We start from the raw sequence: 10,000 nt of genomic DNA, 5'->3' as shown, positions 1-10,000 counted from the left end.
TCTTAATGTGACTCGCTATTAATGCGCAACGACATGAACATCTTAAAGTGCTTTTGACGCTAAAGTGCTTTGAACTGACACAACTACAGGCTATCGATCGATTCATTTCTGTCGCGGGTTTTCAGGAGTGCTGTCGGTCTGTCAGCCTCCACGCGCTACAGGAAGTGGACTCCCCGTTTCCAAGGAATCCTAAAGAGACGGGAAGTGACATGAGAGTTCTCTTCTGTTCTCCTCTCTTCTGTTCTCCTCGCCGCGCGCAGGCTCCAGAATGGGAAGGCGGGTTGAGGCGAGGGGGGGGGGTCGCGCGGGTTATTTTTAGAATCTAATTGTGGAGCGCGAGCTGCCCTCTTCCGACAGCCAACCCGTCATTAGCGCCTCGCGCATCCACAGGCAGAAGGTTAATTACCCTGCTCCCGCTCCCCCGTCCCCGCGAGACGCAACGCAGCAGGGGGGACAATTTGGGTGGAAGCGACTTTTGCAAATTAGCTCAAAGTAGATACAAAATGTGTATAAATGAAAGTACACGGCTAAGGTGTGAAATTGTGTTGCATATAGGCCTAGTAGGCCTAGATAGTTACTGAGGCCTGTGACTGTGGAAAACGCTGACGAGCGATGTGGTTAACTAGCGCGTTTGCCAAGTGTTGGCCTCGTCGGGTTTTACGCGCGGCTGGGGTGCTGCAATAGTCTACATGCTGTGTCGGCAGCATCTTGCTCAGTGGTGTAGTCTACGTAGATCACGGCAGTATACCCACTTCTACATTTCAGGGGTTTCAGTATACCCACTTAAAATGGATTGATCCATTATTTAGAATAGCACAAATATATACAGTATACCACTTAAAAAAATGCTCAAATATACCGTAAACCCACCACAAAAAAGTAGACTACACCACTGATCTTGCTCTCAACAACAGACCAGACCAGCTCTTGTTTCTGGGTCCACTTTGGCGTTTTTGAAAACTGAAAAAAGCATTCTCCAGTTTAAATGTGTTTTGAGTTCCAAGTCAGTCAGGAGAGCTGTGCTGAGTTTGAAGGCAACTGGTGGCCACTGCACTGCACACGGCCCTGCATGGCTAGAGAGAGAGAGAGAGAGAGAGAGAGAGAGAGAGGGAGAGAGAGAGAGAGAGAGAGAGAGAGAGAGAGAGAGAGAGAGAGAGAGAGAGAGAGGGAGAGAGAGAGGGGGGCTAAAGAGAGAGATGTGAAGAGAGAGGGGGGGGCTAAAGAGAGAGATGTGAAGAAAGAGAGGGCTACAGAGAGAGAGAGATGTGAAGAAAGAGAGAGAGATGAAAGAGAGGGCTACAGAGAGAGAGAGATATGTGAAGAGAGAGAGAGAGAGGAAAAGAGAGGGAGAGGAAGAGAGAGATGTGCGATGTGTGAGATGCGGGGGGGGACAGGGGAAGAGGAGAGAGAGATAGAGATAGAGAGAGAGATGAAGAGAGAGAGAGAGGGGGTAGATAGAGGGGGGAGAGGGCTAGAGGGAGAGAGAGAGAGCTAGAGATGGAGAGGAGAGAGAGAGGAGAGAGGGGGTAGAGAGAGAGAGAGAGAGAGAGAGAGGAGAGAGGGGGGGAGAGAGAGAGAGAGAGAGAGAGGAGAGAGAGAGGGGGATAGAGAGATGAGAGAGGGGAGAGAGGGGGAGAGGAGAGAGAGAGAGGAGAGAGGGGGATAGAGATAGGAGAGAGGGGGCTAGAGAGGAGAGAGAGGGGGGATAGAGAGGACTAGAGAGAGAGAGAGAGAGAGAGAGAGGGGGATAGAGAGATGAGAGAGAGGAGAGAGGGGGAGAGGAGAGAGAGGAGAGAGAGAGGGGGATAGAGAGAGAGGAGAGAGAGGGGGGGATAGAGAGAGAGGAGAGAGAGAGATGTGCTCTACAAGTCCTGCATGGGACTCCAGTTAATTTGGAATGCTTTCAAATGTAGTCAGGCCACCTCACCCTCACACTGGGCTCTCAAGCAGGACACACACACACACACACACACACACACACACACACACACACACACACACACACACACACACACACACACACACACACACACACGGCCGCGGCACGTTTAGCAGGCTTTAGTGTGTGTGTGTGTGTGAGAGAGAGAGGGGGGGGGGGGTCTCTCAAACTTGTCTATTACTGCGTTTGACCTCCAGAACGTGTTGCCATTCACTCACTTCAGTCTTTGAATTTCCTGGAAAGTAAAGTAGGCTGTGAAATTGAAAAAGTGGGACAAGGGCGTCTCTCTCTCTCTCTCTCTCTCTCTCTCTCCCTCTCTTCACATGTCTCTCTCTCTCTCCTCTTCTCTCTATCTCTAGCCCTCTCTCTCTCACACACACACACACACTAAAAATATCGAAATTAAAAAGAAGCCTTTCGTGGGCAACAGCCTATGCGAAACGTGTGTGTGTGTGTGTGTGTGTGTGTATGTGTGTGTGTGTGTGTGTGCTGCTTGGTGTGTGTGTGTGTGTGTGTGCGTGCTGGCTTGGTGTGTGTGTGTGTGTGTGTGCTGCTTGGTGTGTGTGTGTGTGTGTGCGCGCTGCTTGGTGTGTGTGTGTGTGTGTGTGTGTGTGTGTGTGTGTGTGTGTGTGTGTGTGTGTGTGTGTGTGTGTGTGTGTGTGTGTGTGTGTGTGTGTGTGTGTGTGTGTGTGTGTGTGTGTGTGTGTGTGCGGGTGTGTGTGTGTGTGTGTGTGTGTGTGTGTGTGCTGGCTTGCTGCGTTGCGTCGTAGCCGTATAGCCGGAGGGCTGCATAGACAAGGCGGAGCTCCCGGCTGCCTGCGCGAGAGAGCCACAAAACAGCCGCCTCGCCGCCTCCTCCTCGCGCTAGCCAGGCAGGAACTGCAGCACAGCACGAGCCGAGCACAGCAGAGCAGAGCAGCAGAGCCGAGGCAACGGAGGAAGCCTCCTCGAGCCCAGCCCGGTTGGTTAGACTTAAGAACCTCAGAGTCTTTAGTCCAATTAGCGCGAAGAGAGAGCTGCTCAAATCCCTGCTGGTGTGTGTTAGCGTGAGTGTGTGAGTGTGTGTGTGCGCGGTTGAACCGTTGAGCTGACTTGGCCGACTCTCGGCTACAGCTACGACGAAACGGTGAATCAACCAAGACGTTGCCTCCTTCTTCCACGAACCACCGCCGACTGCTGCCTGCCTGCGTGAGGAAGACAACCCCCTTCTCTTCTCTTCTCTTCTCTTCTCTTCTCCTCTCCTCTCGTTGAAACCTCCTCAGGATGAAACATGCCGTGTGTGAACTCTGTTCTGGGAGCCAGATAGATTCAGCCGCTATATAATCTAGTCTACCGTAAGCCGTTTGTGTTGTTCAACGCCAACGCGTTTTCTTTGAGGTGGAAGGAGCCCAGTAGGCTTTAGAACTAACACACACACACACACACACACACACACACACACTCACATCCTCTCGTGGACTATTTCTGGAATTCGATCTTTATCATGGAGGAGAGCAACTACACCGATGTCTTGCTCGTCACCGCCAACGTTGGCTCTCTATTTGACAACGTAAGTACCTCACTAGCTCCCCTCTTCTCTTCAACCAAACGTGTGTGTGTATGTGTGGTGTGATGTGTGTGTGTGTTGACTTCAAACCATCTGTACGGTAGAGCTTTTTTCAGTCTTGTGCGCGTGAATTAGCAACCCCGACTCCCCGGTTGGCGATGTAGGTCTTACTAGCTCTCCCTCTTCTCCTCAACCAGACATGTGTTTGCAACCCTGTGGGATTATAAGCAACCGAGGCGAGCAGTCAGGCGATGTGATGTGTTGTGTTGACTTCAAACCATCTGTAGATGTTCTGTGCAGTGCGCGTAAATTAGCTCGTAACGTAACGCTCCTGGTTGTGTTTAGAATGGGACTGTTCAACAAACTGAACTGACACACACTCTAAAAGTAACGTTACGCTGGGCTGGTGGGATGGGAAAAGGGCAAATGACAAGTTTTAACGGGTATAGTAGGCTAACGGCAGATTGTGAAACAGCGTCTTTAGTTTTTGCATCATAACCTCTAATCTTGACAAACACGTTTTCTTGGTATGCGTGTTTGTGGTTAAGCTACTCTGCCACAGTCTTCAAGAAGCTAATTCTGGAGGAACAGACAGAGAGGGGCGTTTGTTTGGAGAGCAGAACTATTACTCCCATAAAAACAGCGTCTTCGCACTGGGATCTTCCGAAAGTCAAGAACACTATCTCCCGGTCTACACTTCACAAACACTATCTCACATTACATTCACACAGCCGTAGAACTAACTAGCCTACATAAAAAAGCCCCACTGTACTTGGCTAGACTGTGCAATGCCACTAGTCGGCCAGATTTGGACCTGGGCGTGTTCGCTAGTAAAGTCCCGCCGATAGTGAAGTATTTCTCTGGAAACAACTGCATTGAGGCAGCAGCACTGGGGCTGGGGGGAGGAGAGGGCCTGTCCTGCCTTCAGCCCTGCCCCTCGAGTTGCGTTAGGGCCCCGTACTAAAGTGAGCTGTGTCGGCCTGCTGTGAGGTGATGTTAGCGGGGAGGAGGTTTGCCTTTAGGCAGGCAGGCAGGCAGGGCAGAGACTGTCCTCAACACCAATCGCACCTATCACAAGCTGCGTGTGTATTCAAATCAAACAGGAAACGACTCTCTTGTCACGTTTTAAAAGTACGACCGCCAATCTGACACACATCTGGAAAACAAGAAAAAAAAGAAGACGGGTTGTTTTCTCTGGTCGAGATGTTTTTTGTGTTTCAAGCACTTCGAGTCACGTCTGCCTGAGTGCCTGTTTTCAACGCAGCCAAAAAGCATTTGTATGTAAATCGTGTAGGCTAGTGTAGGTAAACGTGTGAATCGTTGCAGCAGTTTACCTGTGAAATACAGAGGTTAAAAAACACCTACTAACCCATTGCGTCACAATCCATAGCATAACATTGTAACAACATGCTCATTACAGACCTAAGTTGAGTGCTGAACTCCCCAAAACACAACACATCACATATAGCCCATGCATGCATCTGTAGGCCTGCAGCAGTCATCATAACTCATAATGAGACTCAGACCTCAGCTATGGCCCCGGACAAAGTCAACTGAAGGACCCCCCTCCCCCCTCCCATCCTCACCTTATGTGCAATGTGAGGACCCAGTTCTGGCCCGCTTAGCCCCCCAGGTAGCAAATTTTATCTGGCCCTCTGATGGCCCGATTCTTTTTTGCGAGTGCTGACAGTTGGCCCAATTCTGGCTTTGCCCAATAATGGCCCTATTACCGTGTGCCGTCAGTTATATCCAGTGTCGGCTCAGTGTTGGCTCAGTTACTGCATGAAGTGACAGTTATTTTCAGTGTTCTGTGAAGTGTTGGCTGAGTCACGGTAACCAGTGTTCCAGCCGAGCTGACACTCAGCCGACAGTACCGACATTCAGCCAAAATTGGGCCGACTGTGCTTGCTGCCCTCTCCTTGCGCCTCGGGGTGCCCAGGACAACTGACCCCTTTGTATGTGTCATGTACATTATTTTGCCATTACATTACACTTAGCTGACGCTTTTGTCCAAATTGCCTTGCATACATATTACAGGGTATTGGTTACAGTGACAGTCCTTGGAGCAGCGTGGGGTTAGGTGCCTTGGTACAGGGTGTTGGTTACAGTCCCTGGAGCAGCGTGGGGTTAGGTGCCTTGGTACAGGGTATTGGTTACAGTCCCTGGAGCAGCGTGGGGTTAGGTGCCTTGGTACAGGGTATTGGTTACAGTCCCTGGAGCAGTGTGGGGTTAGGTGCCTTGGTACAGGGTATTGGTTACAGTCCCTGGAGTGTGGGGTCAGGTGCCTTGGTACAGGGTATTGGTTACAGTCCCTGGAGCAGTGTGGGGTTAGGTGCCTTGGTACAGGGTGTTGGTTACAGTCCCTGGAGCAGTGTGGGGTTAGGTGCCTTGGTACAGGGTATTGGTTACAGTCCCTGGAGCAGTGTGGGGTTAGGTGCCTTGGTACAGGGTATTGGTTACAGTCCCTGGAGCAGCGTGGGGTTAGGTGCGTAAAGAGCCCCAGGCCACCGCCTTGTGTGCTATGGCTATGCAGAGCGCAGGGCCTGCCGTTAGTTCATGGGCTACATTTGGTCTTTGTGTGTCTCACACTTATCACAGTAGAGAACAAGAACTGTCTGGAAGGGGGACAGTTTAGCGTACGTGTGTGTGTGTGTGTGTGTGTGTGTGTGTGTGTGTCTGTTTGTGTGTGCTTGTGTGTGTGTGTGCTTGTGTGTGTGTGTGTGTGTGTGCTTGTGTCTGCGTGTGTGTGTGTGTGTGTGTGTGTGTGTGTGTGCGTGTGTGCGTGCGTGCACTCGTCGCCGCTGGCTGGCTCCTGGCTGGAATGCCGCGGCTTCTCCGACGGTCCTGAAATAGTTCATGTTGTGCTCGTCGTCCCCACAGGACAGAGGACAGAAAAGGGACGAAATGAAACGAGGAACACAGAGCTGCATCATGATGGCCACAGCGTGCTAAACTGCCCCCAGTCCACTCGCCTCTTGTTCTCTAATGCAGTGTTTCCCAACCAGGGGTACGTGTACCACTAGGGGTACGCGAGCACACTGCAGGGGGTACTTGGAAAAGTGTTATTATTATAACAAATGTATGGAGCAGCCACATCAGGACAGAGAAAATTATATAGAAAATTAATTAGGGGGTACTCATGTCACAACTAAGAGGCTTAGGGGGTACGCAGGACAAAAAAGGTTGGCAAACACTGCTCTACTGTGATAAGTGTGAGACACACAAAAGGCCCAAATGTAGCCCAGTAATAAACGGCAGACCCTGCACTTGCCGTAGCCATAGGCTGGGGCTCTTAACGACGCATTAATAGGGGAATTGGGCACAGGTGCTCCTGTAACGGAGGCTAACTAGCACAGAGTTGGTAAACCTCCCTCCGATAGCCTCATACAGTCTCGTGCCGTTGGGCCGAGAGACTAGTCTCTTGGCCCAGCGGTATCGTAGGCTACTGTGTCTCCCATTGCTGGACCGTGGTAGTTGACGAGGATGCAGGTTCGATCCCCGAGGGGGGTGAACAGGTGCAAGATGACCTCCGTCACACCCCACTGCACGGGTAATCAGGGGCGTGATGCAGCGCGGCCTCGTCAAGGAAGACGCGCAGTCGTCACACGCCGCCCCCCCCCCCCCCCATAGACAATAACTCGGACTTAGAAGCCCCAGCCCTACATGTAATGTTTCACTTTGGACCAATGTCAAAATTCCAAAAATAGACATGCATATAATTATCCTCCATAGTCGTCCGACTGCTTTCACAGCTCTGAGGCCTGGTGCATCTGTGGGGGGCAAGACATTGATCTGCTAGTCTCACCTGGGCGTCTAGTCCGCTAGTCTCACCTGGGCGTCTAGTCCGCTAGTCTCACCTGGCCGTCTAGTCCGTGTGTCCGGCAGTCTAGCTGGGGTGAAGGTAGAAGTCCCCCCCCCTGCGGAGATGTGCTCAGCTGCGCCTCACGTACACGCACAACATCCACACACACACACACACACACACTCGTATGCACAACATCCACTCTGTTCAGATGAAGGCAATGGAACCCAGAGAGACCAGCCACAGAGCTCTAGAAGGCAAATACAGCACAAGAGACGTGCCTCACGTACGAACACACACACACACACTAGGGATGGTACAAACCGCACCGAAAACCGAAACCGTACAATTCACACACCATACCGAACCGTGAAATGCAGTCCATGGCAAACCGCAATTCATGTACTGCCCAGAAAAATATGTAAAACAGAGATTCTAGGAGTATCTTTTCCAGTGTCACTGAATAGCACATTAGCATACAAGACCAATCAGAGGATGACCCAATTAAAATCACACCACATTTACATTATAAGCCTATACAAACCATATGTAGGATATTTAGTGATAAGTCTGATTCTATTAGCCACTTGAAAGAGGGCATTTGGAACGCTCAGACAGCGCACATCAGCTGACGACAGCTGATTCAACTTGCGCATCATCACTTTATAATTGCAGTTATATAAATATGGTTTAATATTCCCAGTGCACCATTTATCATGAAGTGAAAAAAAAGGAACCGTAGAGAACCAAAAACCATGACTTTGATACTGTGATTTGGACCGAACTGTGAATTTTGTGAACTGTGCCACCCCTAACACACACACACACACACACACACACACACACACACACACACACACACACACTGCATGAGACTTGAGACTAGGGGGCTGTCCAATATACAGCTTAGACACTTATTAGACACACACACACTACGTGAAGTACTCATGCACACAGCACGCACTCACACACACACACACACACACACACACACACACACACACAGGTCAGGACCCCAACACCCAGAGACTGTGTATGGCGTAACCCCTTAGCCCAGAGCCTGTTATAACATTACTGTCACGAAAATACTGATGACAAAGTCTTAATCTGTTACCGAAGACTGGTGTTATGATTTATTTATGATGTAGTTATAACCCCACACTGCTCCAGGGACTGTAACCAATACCCTGTACCAAGGCACCTAACCCCACACTGCTCCAGGGACTGTAACCAATACCCTGTACCAAGGCTCCTAACCCCACACTGCTCCAGGGACTGTAACCAATACCCTGTACCAAGGCTCCTAACCCCACACTGCTCCAGGGACTGTAACCAATACCCTGTAGCAAGGCTCCTAACCCCACACTGCTCTAGGGACTGTAACCAACACCCTGTACCAAGGCACCTAACCCCACACTGCTCCTGGGAATTTGACTCTTAACTCTAACGTAACACTTACTGATCAGCTCAGGATGAACAGGTGACCTAAATGTACGACAATAACAACAACAACAACAACAACAACTTCAAAAGTTTGTCTCTATATTGAAGCCACGCTGGACTGACATAGTGTTCACACATTACTGTGTAATCACCAGAGGTGGAAAGAGTACAGAAAATGTGTACTCAAGTAAAAGTATCTTTACTTTGCCTAAATTCTACTCAAGTACAAGTAAAAGTACCTATCTAAAAATCTACTCAAGTAAAAGTAAAAAGTACTTCACTTAAAATGTAATTTGAGTAAAAAGTACTTAGTTACTTTTAATTAGCTTTCCTCTTGAGAATGTCATGTTTATTTTTCCTGAATATCGTTCTCCATAACCTCTCTCTCTTGCTTGGCACCAGCCATCATCCAATACATTGATACAAGATAGTAAAATAGTGGAAATGCTGTGTGCCATCCTGCACAATCTTTCATTTCTGGCGGATTGTGGCATTATTGTGCATGGCATTTTGTCTCTCAGTCAATTTTTTTTAATCAGCACTCAGGCCAGGTTCCAGTGTAATTGAGTAAAGTACTTGGGTCAAAATGTACTCAAGTACAAGTAAAAGTATTAATTTAAAAATGTACTTAAAAAGTACAAAGTATTCATAAAAGCTACTCAAGTACAATATTGAGTAAAAGTAATAAGTTACTTTTCCACCCCTGGTAATCACAAGTGTCTAAATGTAAAGTCACACGTCTGGTAACTGTAATGTCATGTCACACGTCTGGCAGCTGCGATGTTATGTCACGTGTGTCTGGTAACTAGTTAGTCATGACGTGATAATATTAAGTAACCAGACGATGTGCGGAGTAAAAAGTTTTGGGTGGAGTACATAGGATGGCGTCCTCAGGCTAGGTTTGAATGGTGATTGGGTTAACCGACCAAAACTCGCGCATCCGTCTGGAATGGGTGCTGGACTAGTCAAAGTCAACTGGCTCCTCTGCAGTAAACTAGTCACAACACCAGACTCCTCTGCAGTAAACTAGTCACAACACCAGACTCCTCTAATGTAAACTAGTCACAACACCAGGCTCCTCTGCAGTAAACTAGTCACAACACCAGACTCCTCTAATGTAAACTAGTCACAACACCAGGCTCCTCTGCAGTAAACTAGTCACAACACCAGGCTCCTCTGCAGTAAACTAGTCACAACACCAGGCTCCTCTGCAGTAAACTAGTCACAACACCAGGCTCCTCTGCAGTAAACTAGTCACAACACCAGGCTC

General features: G+C 49.2%; 1 protein-coding gene across 2 annotated transcripts in view; it reads left to right on the top strand.

The window, feature by feature from the left end:
- The first annotated feature begins 2,754 nt into the window (after positions 1 to 2,754).
- Positions 2,755 to 10,000, top strand: part of inpp5l (inositol polyphosphate-5-phosphatase L) — a 92,576-nt gene continuing 85,330 nt past the window's right edge. For both annotated transcript variants that reach the window (XM_063194629.1, XM_063194628.1), the window contains exon 1: positions 2,755 to 3,488. In XM_063194629.1, coding sequence (XP_063050699.1) covers positions 3,423 to 3,488 — 66 coding nt within the window. In that variant the 5' untranslated portion in view covers positions 2,755 to 3,422. The remainder of the gene's footprint in view (positions 3,489 to 10,000) is intronic.

The sequence above is a fragment of the Engraulis encrasicolus genome, chromosome 3 (assembly GCF_034702125.1).
Source record: "Engraulis encrasicolus isolate BLACKSEA-1 chromosome 3, IST_EnEncr_1.0, whole genome shotgun sequence".
NCBI lineage: Eukaryota > Metazoa > Chordata > Actinopteri > Clupeiformes > Engraulidae > Engraulis > Engraulis encrasicolus.
Note: the sequence above shows the minus strand (reverse complement) of the source record. Positions and strands in the feature narration are given on the sequence as shown.